The sequence below is a fragment of the Myxine glutinosa genome, chromosome 5, assembly GCF_964187855.1.
Source record: "Myxine glutinosa chromosome 5, kmMyxGlut1.1, whole genome shotgun sequence".
Classification (NCBI taxonomy): domain Eukaryota; kingdom Metazoa; phylum Chordata; class Myxini; order Myxiniformes; family Myxinidae; genus Myxine; species Myxine glutinosa.
The window spans coordinates 60,358,322-60,373,450 of record NC_136265.1 but is presented as its reverse complement, the minus strand read 5'-3'; the positions used below and the strand labels follow the sequence as shown (position 1 = coordinate 60,373,450).

Here is a 15,129-nt window from a genome sequence, read left to right as displayed (position 1 = left end):
TTGACCCACGGCGGGAGTATGCACTCTACTGAGTGGCGTTCTCGTTACTAAATATTATCGTTGAAGTGCTTGCTCGAGTGGTTTAGCCACTTGGGTGAGTGCTCTACAAGAAAATGTTTTAGTTCTTTCACGAGCCTCGTCTATGTATACAAAAAAAATAATATTTAAACATGGTAACTGAACACACCTCTGCATCACCACCAGGAACAGTGCTACACAAATGTCGAGGCAAACATACACAGTGCCTTCAGAAAGCATTCACACCCCTTGACATTTTTATGCCTCCGTCGACGAAGTCGTCATGTTATCTGAGTATATGCTGTTTTCAGTATATACTCAGAGGGCATTATGTTTTCAGGTTGTCCGCCCGGCTGTCCATCCGTGATAGGTTTTCGTTCCTGCAACAACTTGAGAACGGCTGAAGGGATTTTAGTCAAACTTGGTGCAGGTATGTATTTTTTTTTTTTTTTTTTTTTTTTTGATACAGATCGACGCTCGTGAAAGAGCTAACATTTATCACACACACACAAAAAAAAATCAAACAGGCACACAAAACATATAATAAGGGTAGATGTAGACAATATGGGCAGAGAATTTTAGCTCTTTCATGAGCCTCGATTCAGTATACAAAAAAAAAGAAGAAAAAAAAAGAGAAGGGGAAGCACACAAACACAACATTTGAGAGCAGGGACATCGGGTATATGATGTATAATGAGGTAAAGATGAACTGATTAGATTTTGGGCTCATGAGGTCAACGGCCAAAGGTCAGAGGTCATTTTAGGTAAAAATCCTGTTACCACGATAACTTGTGAACCAGTGATGGGATTCTGACCGAAGTTTAGTACAATTATGTGGAATGATGTGAAGAAAAACTGACTAGATTTTGGGGTCAAAAGGTGAAAGGTGAAAGGTGAAAGGCAAAGTCTGTAATATGTCTAAAACTTGAGAACACTTGAAGTGATCCAATTCAAACTTGGTACAGGTGTGTATAATGATGTAAAGATTTACTGATTCGATTTTGGGGGCAAAGGTCAAAGTCTGTAATCGGTCTATAACTTGAGAACGGCTGAAGTGAACGAATTCAAACGTGGTATACATAAGTATCATGATGTAAAGATTAAATGATTCGAATTTGGGGCCAAGAGGTCAAAGGTCAAAGTCTGTTTCGGTCTATAACTTGAGAATGGCTAAAGTGATCTAATTCAAACTTGGTACAGGTATGTATAATGATGTAAAGATTAACTGATGAGATTGTGGGGTCAAAAGGTCAAAGGTCAGAGGTGATGTCAGGTAAAATGTGCTAACTTGTTCACATTTGTTGTGTTACAACCTGAAATTAAAATGGATTAAAATAAGACTGTCACTGATCTACACTTAATACCCCGTAATGTCAAAGTGCAATTTGTTTTTTTTGAATTTTCTTTTTTTAGTCAATAAGTATTCAATCTCTTTGCTACGACACTCCAAATTGAGCTCAGGTTCATCCAGTTTCCCTTGATCATCCTTGAGAGGTCTCTACAACTTGATTTGAGTCCACCTGTGGCCAATTCAATGGAATGGACATGATTCATAAAAACACGCACGCACGCACACACACACACACACACACACACACACACACACACACACACACACACACACACACACACACACACACACACACACACACACACACACACACACACACACACTTTCAGACTTGTTTCATGCCTTTTACCTTGCCTTCAATATGAAGTATTGACTCAGACGGTTGAATACTATGTAAATTGGATATTTCTGCATTTCAATTTTGATTATTTTGTAAACATTTCTAAAACAAAATTCCACTTTGACATTATGGTGCATTATGTGTGGGTCAGTGACAAAAAAAAAATCTCAATTTAATCCATAATAAAATTCAGGCTGCAACACAACAAAATGTGAAAAAGTCAAGGGGTGTGAATACTTTCTGGAGGCACTGTAGATTTTAGAGTGGATAGGCTCGCTATGTTCGCCTCACCACATGTCGCTACAGATAGGTGATAAGAACAAGCCGATTTAATTTTGGTTCAGGTCCAAATCCAGATCCGGCCTATCAGTGGGATACAAAACGTAAACTAATCAGCTGGGCGGAGGTATGCATTCTACCAAGTGCCCCCTGAGTTACCACTATATTCTTCCAGTAAGCAATAAAATTAGAACATCAACAATGTGTTTGTGGCTCAAACCTTCGTCTTGAGGGAAAGAATCGTCGACAAACTCAGACTTCACCTTCACTTTAACCATAAAATCTGAAACAAAAACAATCCATTTATAAACCAAAATTTGAAAGATGAAAAAAAAGGTTTAAATGTTTTTTTTTTTAGTTTTGGAAACCATCACAATATGTTATTAAACAAAAATTCACTTTACAATCTCAACGATTTATATTTTACGTCAAAGACTATAGTAACGGACTGCATCGTCCTCATCGATACCAGGCCTTCAAGGGAACGAACAACAACTGAAGAAATATAGAAGTGAAGAGAAGGAAAAATAATCCAAGAGTTTTTGAGGAACTGTAAAGCTTACCTGTTGAATTTACTTATTTATTTGAATGCAGCCTTTGGCAGTTTGGGTGCATCATTTTCTTGGCAAGCGGCTGTGCCGCTGATGCAATGCCCCCTTACCAGCTAGCTGATGATGCAATGCCCCCTTACCAGCTAGCCGCTGATGCAATGGCCCCTTACCAGCTAGCTGATGATGCAATGCCCCCTTTACCAGCTCGCCGCTGATGCAATGCCCCCTTACCAGCTAGCTGATGATGCAATGCCCCCTTACCAGCTAGCTGATGATGCAATGCCCCTTACCTTGGAAGGATGACGGGCTTAGTCGACATACCTGGTGTTAATTCAATGGCAGGACAGGGGCTTGAATTCAAGACCTTACGATCCTAAGCCGGCCACTTTAACTGTTAAGCCAATACCAGGCTTGCATGTTCAAAAGGGAAGGTTATAACTGTCAGGAAAGAAATGAGAAGATAATTTAATATAAATACGTAATTTACAGAGCTTAGAAAGAAATGGAAAGACACAAACATCATACACGCTTGCGTTATCAACGCCACACAATAATCATGTGACATCGTGGCTTGCGGAGTATTTTATGGTCTAGTTTAATGGCAGAGGTACACAAGCAATGAAGCAACCAATTATGAGGAGCAGAAGCCACCGTAACACCTGGAAACATGAAAGAGGCAGCATGAGGGCGCAATTCAAGCAAGTTGAGTTTCGAGGTGAGATTGGGAGAGTTTATAAGTTAACGATCAACCCATTTGTGGTGAAACTCCCAAAATCCAGGATCAAAATCCAGCTCACCTCCACTCATTCGTTCCTTTTTTTTTCCCCAACAGCAGAACCAACTTCCCCAATTGTCTTCAATCTCATTCTTCCCTCCACGTCTTCAAAACAGCTGTTCACCACCATCTTAGGTTCACCCCACCTGAACTTAGGTTCACCCCACCTGAACCCCTCATCCTCCCTGAAGCCCAACTCCTTCCAAATTTCAAGCTTTTCCTTCCTGAGAGATTGCCTCCATGTTCATCTTGTCCACTCCATGCATCTTCTCTGACTCCTCATCCCTTATTTGGCCAAGTCTCCCTTTATCTTGTCCCTCAACCCTCATGTTGGTGTGTGTCCACCACCTTGCCCCCTCCCCCCAATCTCAATTGTTCCTTTCTTTGTGTTATACCCTGATCCCTTACATGTTTGAGCTCTTCCACAAGCATTTACTTTGCACACATAAAAAGCACAACGTGAGACAAAATTGAGTCTTGACTTGAAAAGAAAATCTACTCGTAAGAGACGTCATGGAGGGAAAATTTCAAGGGAAAGGAAGAGGACGAAGGAAGACAATCTCAATCCTGGATAACTTTAAAATTGAAGGACGTTATTGGAAAATGAAAACACTGGCACAGGACAGAGATTTCGTTAAAATTCAGATTGACCCTAAAGAAGAATGAGTCACGAAATGTGAAAGGCCTACAGAGAAAAATAAGAAGAGGAAAAACTGTGAGAAAAATAAGAAGAGGAAGAGGAAACCCTCTGGTGTTGTGTTATTGGTACAGAGAAGATTGTCATGGGGACCGCAAGGCTAACCCCCGCTCTAGCAGGGAAAATGGCCTTAAAATGCATGTTGTTGTGTTGTTGTTGTTGTTAGCTCTTACATGAGCCTCGATCTTGTATCCTAAAAAAAAAAAAAACTGCCCAGAATCTTCACCTCGTGCTGAAACAAGGAAACCTCTTCACAGGACCACTGTGCAGGAAGGGGTAACTAGGCCCAGGTGAAATATAAATTTTCCTGCCTCCATTGTGTTTTTTTAGGAGACAACATCTACGTACTGGATGGCTGTTGGCTCCCTTCAGGAGCTCATCCTCCCTTTGCGAGGTGGAGTTTTTGGTCCTGTGGCACTGGGTTACAGGTTACCAGTGGCAATCCCAAAAGACTGACCTGACCTGCGAAGTATTAGAGCTAAGGAGAAGTATTACACTCAGTACTACACTGCAATCTCTGTGCCACTTTACCTCAATATTACACTGTAATCTCTGTGCCACTTTACCTCAATATCTATCTATATTATAATAGCCGTAGATGATTCTGTCTGTTGGACGTCTGTCCGGGGTGTGGCTTACTCGGTTTGCAGAGTAGCTCCACCCATAGCTCCACCCATTCAGGGAGAGGCTTCATATAAACAAATATCCACCATTTTATTAACTCGCATAGCTTTGAGGCCTGTTTTGTAGGCCCGTGGTGTCTTGCACTCTCTCCCAGTTTTATTTCAAATCAAATTCGATATATCATTTCATTTTTCACAGTCGCTAACATAGTTTTAGACTCGGTTGAAAAAAACCGGGAATAAAATCCGATTAAAGTTGCCGTTTATAGAACGAAATGAATTCTCAAATGCCTGTAACTTCAAGGTCATTGAGTCTCTCTCACCCCTTTATCTCCAATCTAACTCACCATCTGATTTCATTTTTATCGATGGTTTTAGACTCGGTGTCAGCAATAATTGAGAACATTTCACACACGCAGGAAAATGCAGATATATTTTTAAAAATCGCGTCATGGTGTATCATACACCGCCCAACATGACACCGACGGCAATGTGTCGATATATATTAAAAATTCGCTTTTGCTTTTCCGTTAAGATATATTACTTTTTCGTTTGATGACAGTCGTCACAAAAACGTCAACAATTATGCCGACATATATTTCTTCGTTTTTATTTCATTATCCAGAAGTAAAATATGTTTCAGGAAATTACCGAGAGATATTTCTTTGCTTTTTAAAATTAGTTATGTGCGCATACACTTTAAATAGGTTTATTTGAAATCTTTAATTTTCCACAATATAATTTACTTGCCATTTATCATTTGATGATTACGAGACACTTCCTCTTGAGGATCGTGACAATTCATGCGCTGCGTGGAAACTTCTATTTCCAAAATGAATGAGACGATCGATGAAGAACGCAGACTTGAACAGGATGTAGCAAGAAAACGAATGAGACGGGCGACCGAGTCCATCGACGAACGTCAATGCAAACTTGAACATGATGGGAGAAAAACGAGAGAAACGAGACGGGGAAAAGCCGATTGGAGAGGCGAGCGAGGTGCGATTGGAGAGGAGTGTGAGGCGCGATTGGAGAGGAGTGTGAGGCGCGATTGGAGAGGAGTGTGAGGCGCGATTGGAGAGGGGTGTGAGGGATTGGAGAGGTGAGGAATGTGAGGGATTGGAGAGGAGTGTGAGGGACGATTGGAGAGGAGTGTGAGGCGCGATTGGAGAGGAGTGTGAAGGATTGGAGAGGAGTGTGAGGGATTGGAGAGGTGAGGGATTGGAGAGGTGAGGGATTGGAGAGGAGAGGAATGTGAGGGATTGGAGAGGAGTGTGAGGCACGATTGGAGAGGAGTGTGAGGCACGATTGGAGAGGGGTGTGAGGGGCGATTGGAGAGGAGTGTGAGGTGCGATTGGAGAGGAGTGTGAGGGATTGGAGAGGTGAGGGATTGGAGAGGAGAGGAGTGTGAGGGATTGGAGAGGAGTGTGAGGGATTGGAGAGGAGTGTGAGGGATTGGAGAGGTGAGGGATTGGAGAGGAGAGGAATGTGAGGGATTGGAGAGGAGAGGAGTGCTAGGTGGAGAGAGGAGAGTGTCAGGTGGAGAGAGGAGAGTGTCAGGTGGAGAGGAGTGAGGGGTCACATATTATGTGAAATAAATAAATTGTGTTCATTACACCATTTCTGGATCTGATGACTTGCCAGTAACCATTTTGTAAAAATGAATGTGCAGCATCTAACTCAATATGTCGAAATGTCACACACGTCCATGCCCGTGGGATTCCCACAGGTGACCCCACTAGTTACACTGCAATCTCTGTGCCACTTTACCTCAATATTACACTGTAATCTCTGTGCCACTTTACCTCAATATTACACTGTAATCTCTGTGCCACTTTACCTCAATATTACACTGTAATCTCTGTGCCACTTTACCTCAATACTACACTGCAATCTCTGTGCCACTTTACCTCAATAAAACCACCTTTAGAGGCCATTTTTCCCCGCAAGCGGGGGTTGGCCTTTTTCGGGGACCGTGGTTGTTGTTGTTTTTTGCTCCCCTTTTTGAAGCAATGTTTTACGGCTGGATGCCCTTCCTGCCGCCAACCCTTTTTGTCGCCTTTTTACGACAAACAGGGAATTACCAGTGAACTGGTACTCAATTAGCCGACCTCGGAAGGATGACAGGCTGAGTCAACCCCCCTGGCGTTAATTCAGCGATCGACCGGGATTCGAACCCAGGATCCTAGGATCCTAAGCTGGCACCCTAGCCGCTAGCCCAACACCAGGCTTCCACTTTACCTCAATACTACACTGCAATCTCTGTGCCACTTTACCTCAATATTACACTGTAATCTCTGTGCCACTTTACCTCAATACTACACTGCAATCTCTTTGCCACTTTACCTCAATATTACACTGTAATCTCTGTGCCACTTTACCTCAATATTACACTGCAATCTCTGTGCCACTTTACCTCAATATTACACTGTAATCTCTGTGCCACTTTACCTCAATATTACACTGTAATCTCTGTGCCACTTTACCTCAATATTACACTGTAATCTCTGTGACACTTTACCTCAATATTACTGTAATCTCTGTGCCACTTTACCTCAGTATTACACAGTAATCCCTGCACCCTTTAACCTCAGTAATACATGGTAATCTCTGTACTGCACCCTGTCCCCTCAGTATTACACGGCAATCTCTGTACCCTTTTACCTCAGTATTACACGGTAATCTGTGCCCTTTCACCTCAGTATTACTCGGTGATCTCTTTGCCCTTTAACCTCTGTATTACACAGTAATCCTTGCACCCTTTAACCTCAGTAACACATGGTAATCTCTGTACCCTTTAACCTCAGTATTACACGGTAGTCTCTGTACCCTTTAATCTCAGTATTACATGGTATTGGTAATCTCTGTACCCTGTCCGCTCAGTATTACACGGCAATGTCTGTACCGTTTTACCTCAGTATTACACGGTAATCTCTGTACCCTTTTACCTCAGTATTACACTATAATCTCTGTACCCTTTTAGTTTTACCTCAGCATTACACGGTAATCTCTGTACCCTTTTACCTCAGTATTACACTAATCGCTGTACGATTTTACCTCAGCTTCCCTAATTCAGAACACCGTAACATTCCCCATTTAAATGAGTTCCCAAAATAGTACACAGCACGGACCCGACTCGGTAACAGGAAGAGCGGAGAGAACGACACGTACCGGGTCCCGGGTCTTCATCCTCGGGTGGACCGACCCTGGACCCGCGATCTGAGGGAGAATCTCCCGGAACGACCGGGTTTCCTCCATCGGAACCGCTCGTGGATCCCGGGGGGTTCGATCTGTGATCTTCACCGGAGACATCTCGGTTCATGGCGCACGGTACCGAAGGAAAGTGTAAGGTAGAGTGTAATAAAGTACTGCACTGTATTGTTGGATGCAGTAAAGTACGGTACCATGAGGTAGTGTGCAATGGTCAGTCACACTATAACACACAAGTCGAGAAAGTGAGTTCTTCCGATAAGAGACCACGTGTGCCGAACCGAACCTCAAACGATCTTATTCACGATTTCCAGGCGGCAGATTCGATACGTTAATCACGTGATCCCAACAATTGGAACAAAATGTGTTTAATTTTTTTTTTTTTCAACTGATCACGATACAAGGTTTGTAGCCCCCTCTTTATCAGTATACCCGAACTCCCACCCCGGCTCGGGTATGTAGTGGAACCTTCTCCCCTCGGGTTTGGGCCCCGCCCCTCCTCGGCATTTTGTGATGATGGGACCAGCACACAGGAAGGAAGCCAAGTTTATTAATGAAATAATCATGGAACAGGAAATGACGTACCGGGACCCAATAATGTGAGATGTACAATATCGAGAAGCAACGCACAACATCCTTCCCCATCCAACGCGCATACAAGTCACCATTTAAATGGGGGTAAGCTCAAAAGTACCAAACAACAACCACAAACATCATGATGAGCAAAAAAAAAAAGATGAAAAGAAAATCAATTAACTAAATCAATCACATCGTCTATACCTGGCGTTGGCCTAGTGGTTTAGGGCGGCGGGCTTGGGATTCTGTGGTCTTGAGTTCAAATCCCGTTGTAATTTATGCCAGGTGGGGTTGACTCAGCCTGTCATACTATATGGTAATCATACCTTCTGTCATACCTTCAGAGGTCGGCAAAACGAGTACCAGATAACTGGTTATAGAGAGGCATTGCATTGACGTGCCCACAGAAAAATGATGTAACCAGCAGCTGGGTGACTGCACAGGAAACCACCACCACATAGTCTTTCAAATGTTTTGGACGTATCGTGAGACGAGAAGAACGTTGAGTGTTGTGGTGTTGTGCAGTGAGGTGTTGTAGTGTTGTGCTGTGTGGTGTTGTAGTGTTGTGCTGTAGTGAGGTGTTGTGCAATGGGCTGTAGTGAGGTGTTGTGCAGGTGCTGTAGTGAGGTAGTGTGGTGTTGTGAGGTGTTGTGTTTCTGGTGCACTGTGCTGTAGTGAGGTGTTGTGTTTCTGGTGCAGTGTGCTGTAGTGAGGTGTTGTGTTTCTGGTGCAGTGTGCTGTAGTGAGGTGTTGTGTTTCTGGTGCAGTGTGCTGTCGTGAGGTGTTGTGTTTCTGGTGCAGTGTGCTGTAGTGAGGTGTTGTGTTTCTGGTGCAGTGTGCTGTAGTGAGGTGTTGTGTTTCTGGTGCAGTGTGCTGTAGTGAGGTGTTGTGTTTCTGGTGCAGTGTGCTGTAGTGAGGTGTTGTGTTTCTGGTGCAGTGTGCTGTCGTGAGGTGTTGTGTTTCTGGTGCAGTGTGCTGTAGTGAGGTGTTGTGTTTCTGGTGCAGTGTGCTGGAGTGAGGTGTTGTGTTTCTGGTGCAGTGTGCTGGAGTGAGGTGTTGTGTTTCTGGTGCAGTGTGCTGTAGTGAGGTGTTGTGTTTCTGGTGCAGTGTGCTGTAGTGAGGTGTTGTATTTCTGGTGCAGTGTGCTGTATTGAGGTGTTGTGTTTCTGGTGCAGTGTGCTATGGTGAGGTGTTGTGTTTCTGGTGCAGTGTGCTGTAGTGAGTGTTGTGTTTCTGGTGCAGTGTGCTGTAGTGAGGTGTTGTGTTTCTGGTGCAGTGTGCCGTAGTGAGGTGTTGTGTTTCTGGTGCAGTGTGCTGTATGGTGGTGTTGTGTTACTGGTGCAGTGTGCTATAGTGAGGTGTTGTGTTTCTGGTGCAGTGTGCTGTGGTGAGGTGTTGTGTTACTGGTGCACTGGTGCACTGGTGCAGTGTGCTGTAGTGAGGTGTTGTGTTTCTGGTGCAGTGTGCTATGGTGAGGTGTTGTGTTTCTGGTGCAGTGTGCTGTGGTGAGGTGTTGTGTTTCTGGTGCAATGTGCTGTGGTGAGGTGTTGTGTTTCTGGTGCAGTGTGCTGTGGTGAGGTGTTGTGTTTCTGGTGTAGTGTGCTGTAGTGAGGTGTTGTGTTACTGGTGCACTGGTGCAGTGTGCTGTAGTGAGGTGTTGTGTTTCTGGTGTAGTGTGCTGTAGTGAGGTGTTGTGTTACTGGTGCACTGGTGCAGTGTGCTGTAGTGAGGTGTTGTGTTTCTGGTGCAGTGTGCTATGGTGAGGTGTTGTGTTTCTGGTGCAGTGTGCTGTAGTGAGGTGTTGTGTTTCTGGTGCAATGTGCTATGGTGAGGTGTTGTGTTTCTGGTGTAGTGTGCTGTAGTGAGGTGTTGTGTTTCTGGTGCAGTGTGCTGTAGTGAGGTGTTGTGTTTCTGGTGCAGTGTGCTGTAGTGAGGTGTTGTGTTTCTGGTGCAGTGTGCTGGAGTGAGGTGTTGTGTTTCTGGTGCAGGTGCTGTTGTGAGGTGTTGTGTTTCTGGTGCAGTGTGCTGGAGTGAGGTGTTGTGTTTCTGGTGCAGTGTGCTGTAGTGAGGTGTTGTGTTTCTGGTGCAGTGTGCTGTAGTGAGGTGTTGTATTTCTGGTGCAGTGTGCTGTATTGAGGTGTTGTGTTTCTGGTGCAGTGTGCTATGGTGAGGTGTTGTGTTTCTGGTGCAGTGTGCTATAGTGAGTGTTGTGTTTCTGGTGCAGTGTGCTGTAGTGAGGTGTTGTGTTTCTGGTGCAGTGTGCTATAGTGAGGTGTTGTGTTTCTGGTGCAGTGTGCTGTAGTGAGGTGTTGTGTTTCTGGTGCATTGTGTTGTAGTGAGGTGTTGTGTTTCTGGTGCAGTGTGCTGTAGTGAGGTGTTGTGTTTCTGGTGCAGTGTGCTGTATTGAGGTGTTGTGTTTCTGGTGCAGTGTGCTATGGTGAGGTGTTGTGTTTCTGGTGCAGTGTGCTGTCGTGAGGTGTTGTGTTTCTGGTGCAGTGTACTGTAGTGAGGTGTTGTGTTACTGGTGCAGTGTGCTGTAGTGAGGTGTTGTGTTTCTGGTGCAGTGTACTGTAGTGAGGTGTTGTGTTTCTGGTGCAGTGTGCTGTATGGTGGTGTTGTGTTACTGGTGCAGTGTGCTATAGTGAGGTGTTGTGTTTCTGGTGCAGTGTGCTGTATGGTGGTGTTGTGTTACTGGTGCAGTGTGCTATAGTGAGGTGTTGTGTTTCTGGTGCAGTGTGCTATAGTGAGGTGTTGTGTTTCTGGTGCTGTGGTGAGGTGTTGTGTTACTGGTGCACTGGTGCACTGGTGCAGTGTGCTGTAGTGAGGTGTTGTGTTTCTGGTGCAGTGTGCTATGGTGAGGTGTTGTGTTTCTGGTGCAGTGTGCTGTGGTGAGGTGTTGTGTTTCTGGTGCAATGTGCTGTGGTGAGGTGTTGTGTTTCTGGTGCAGTGTGCTGTGGTGAGGTGTTGTGTTTCTGGTGCAATGTGCTGTGGTGAGGTGTTGTGTTTCTGGTGCAGTGTGCTGTTGTGAGGTGTTGTGTTACTGGTGCACTGGTGCAGTGTGCTGTAGTGAGGTGTTGTGTTTCTGGTGCAGTGTGCTATGGTGAGGTGTTGTGTTTCTGGTGCAGTGTGCTGTAGTGAGGTGTTGTGTTTCTGGTGCAATGTGCTATGGTGAGGTGTTGTGTTTCTGGTGTAGTGTGCTGTAGTGAGGTGTTGTGTTTCTGGTGCAGTGTGCTGTAGTGAGGTGTTGTGTTTCTGGTGCAGTGTGCTGTAGTGAGGTGTTGTGTTTCTGGTGCAGGTGCTGTTGTGAGGTGTTGTGTTACTGGTGCAGTGTGCTGTAGTGAGGTGTTGTGTTTCTGGTGCAGTGTGCTGTAGTGAGGTGTGTGTTTCTGGTGCAGTGTGCTGTAGTGAGGTGTTGTGTTTCTGGTGCAGTGTGCTATGGTGAGGTGTTGTGTTTCTGGTGCAGTGTGCTGTGGTGAGGTGTTGTGTTTCTGGTGCAATGTGCTGTGGTGAGGTGTTGTGTTTCTGGTGCAGTGTGCTGTGGTGAGGTGTTGTGTTTCTGGTGCAATGTGCTGTGGTGAGGTGTTGTGTTTCTGGTGCAGTGTGCTGTTGTGAGGTGTTGTGTTACTGGTGCACTGGTGCAGTGTGCTGTAGTGAGGTGTTGTGTTTCTGGTGCAGTGTGCTATGGTGAGGTGTTGTGTTTCTGGTGCAGTGTGCTGTAGTGAGGTGTTGTGTTTCTGGTGCAATGTGCTATGGTGAGGTGTTGTGTTTCTGGTGTAGTGTGCTGTAGTGAGGTGTTGTGTTTCTGGTGCAGTGTGCTGTAGTGAGGTGTTGTGTTTCTGGTGCAGTGTGCTGTAGTGAGGTGTTGTGTTTCTGGTGCAGTGTGCTGGAGTGAGGTGTTGTGTTTCTGGTGCAGGTGCTGTTGTGAGGTGTTGTGTTACTGGTGCAGTGTGCTGTAGTGAGGTGTTGTGTTTCTGGTGCAGTGTGCTGTAGTGAGGTGTGTGTTTCTGGTGCAGTGTGCTGTAGTGAGGTGTTGTGTTTCTGGTGCAGTGTGCTGGAAGCTGTTTCTGCAGGTGAACCCTGGCAGGGAAACTTCTCCTGGTAGAGAAAGTGTCCCCTTGTTGGATATCCTTCGGCAGTGCAGCATTGGGCGACGGAACCTCATCCACGCTGCATGGCAAAACGCCCAATGTTTGATGTGCCTGAGGTGCCTATGGTTTTGATGGTAAACACACCCCTCTGGAGTGGTGATGACATAGGAACATGTTGTGTGGTGTTCAGCCGTAACAACCGCTGGTTCACAAGTCTTGTTTAGTTATGCACTGAAGCCTTCCCCTGGTAATAATGGCATTGGCTCTTTGGCACCTCAGTCAGAGAAGTGTTTAACTCGTTTGCTGTCGCAGCACCAACAAACACCGTACATCAGCTGGAACTTGTGGTTCCAGTTCGCGGTCACTACATGACAATTGATCTCTGAGCAGCTGTTCTGGAGAGCATGGAAAAACCTGCCAGTGGTGTGTTCCGCTAGGATAATATTGTCGTGTCTCCGGGTTAATACCCCAAGAGGACGAATGGCCAAAACGAGCTTTAACTCCGAGGCGTATACCCAACTTGGCGGTAATGACACGCGCGGGAAGGTTTGAGGTCTTATCTGAGCAGACACGCACGCAGGGGTTATCCGATCCCCACAGAAACGAACCAGGAAAAGAAAAGTCTAATTCAACAAATAATGATTGAATGAAAATAAATGCAAATAACACCAAGAAAGAGCAATCATAGATTGCAAACCCTCGCCAGGATGTATTTTCAGTGTTTTTTAAAGGCTTTTGTGTTAAAACAAATATGGCGGCCGAACCACGTGACTGATGACATCATCATAATTTTTTTCTAAACTAATTTATTTGGTTTGAGGCAGGGAAGTGCTCTCAGCCCACTCCTGTGGATTATTGGCAGGGAATATTGGCAGGGACGTGCTCTTAACCCACCCACTCCATGGTGATGGAGCTGGTAAGCAGGAAGGTAAATATGAAATATATTCTTGGGAGGATATTGCATGCGGACGATCTGGTTGTTGTGGTGGAGAGTTGGCAGGAGATGCAGGAAGTACTGGGGGAGTGGAAGGAGGCATTTGGAAAGCATGGGCTGAAGATTAGTATGAAGACAGAGGTGATGTGGGTTGGGCATCAGAGAAAATAAATGAATATCAGGTTGGAGGAGAAGGAGATCAGACAAGGAAATAGGTTTGAGTATCTGGGAGGAACAGTGACTGCGGATGGTAAGTCAAAGGCAGATGTGTGCAGGAGGATTCAGGTGGATGTGAATGCATGGAGGAGGGTAGAGGTTGTAATGGCAGACGGAAAGATTTCGAGGAGACTGAAAGGGAAGGTTCTGATATCATGTGTAACGCCAGCCTACCTTTATGGTCTGAAGATTGTGGCACTGACAGAGAGACAACAACAGAGGCTGCAGGTTTGCGAGAACAACTGGGTCAGGAGGATTGCAGGAGAGATAAGGGTGGATAGAAGGAGAATGGATGAACTGAGGGAGAAGATTGACGTGCAGATGACGTTGACGGGGAGATTGGTGAAATTCCGGGTGAGATGGGCTGGACATTTGGTACGGATGGGGGAAGAAAGAATGGCAAAGAGAGTGCATAGGTTGAGGGAACAAGGTAGAAGGAAAAGAGGTAAACACGATTGAGATGGGAGGATTGTGTGAAGAGGGATATTACCAGAGTGGGGGTGGTTGGAGAGTGTGAAGAGCTGGCGAGTACAGAGGGGAGTGGAGAAGTATGGTGGTCAAGGCAGGGCAGGACCTTGGTACCATTGGACCTCACTCCTTATAAAGGAAAGAAGAGGAGAACAACAACAAAGACCAGCTTTGACCCTTGACCAAGAAGATCTTTAGATCACTTGGACCTTTTTTAGATCACAAATATATTACAAGCAAGTACAGATACATTCAAAGTACACCGCCGCCCTGCCAAATAAATAAACAAGAAAAAGAGCAATCAGAGATTGCAAACCCTCGCCAGTATGTGTTTTCAGTGGTTTTTAAGGCGTTTGTGCTAAAACAAATATGGCGGCCAAACCACGTGACTGATGACGTCATTATTTTTTCTCCACCAATTTATCCCTATATTGTGCTCAATTTAATCTTGATTGGATGAAGCTTTGTACTTGTCGAATTATGACATCATCATGGAAGCACCTATGACATCATCATTACCATATGTTATTCCCCATGGAGAGTTCTTTACAATGAGCCATGTCTCCATTTTTTCGATTCAGCGCTTTCGGAGATATAGAGGTGCAAAGTTTTTGGTTTTTTTCAAGATTGTGGCCGAACCACGTGACCTATGACGTCATAATTATCATTAAAAAAATTATACAGGTGGAGTTGCACCTATGGCGAAAATTTCCTGTCAATCAGACCAACGGTTGCAGAGAAAATCATATTTATCCTGTGCGGACAAACAAACAGACAAACAAACGGACTCAAATGCAATACCCTCTCCTCAGGCGAGGGTAATAACATCCTCCAGCGCGGCATTGCCAAAGCGCCTTCGGTGCCCAGCGATACCACCATGCAGCACATAGAGATGGTATTGGGTGGGAGAGGTGTACTATAATTGATTAATTGCATAACTAAAATCAATAAATATTAATTGTAAAATAATTTCTTAATCAATTGGTTAATAGCATACCTCAAC

The 15,129-nt window shown here is 44.9% G+C and overlaps 1 protein-coding gene across 1 annotated transcript in view; it reads right to left on the bottom strand.

The window, feature by feature from the left end:
* Positions 1-8,147, bottom strand: part of LOC137427486 (uncharacterized) — an 84,647-nt gene extending 76,500 nt beyond the window's left edge. The window contains exons 1-2 of the mRNA XM_068117017.2: positions 7,806-8,147; positions 2,209-2,271 (exon numbers count right to left, since the gene is read on the bottom strand). Coding sequence (XP_067973118.2) covers positions 2,209-2,271; positions 7,806-7,956 — 214 coding nt within the window. The 5' untranslated portion in view covers positions 7,957-8,147. The remainder of the gene's footprint in view (positions 1-2,208; positions 2,272-7,805) is intronic.
* Positions 8,148-15,129: the final 6,982 nt, after the last annotated feature.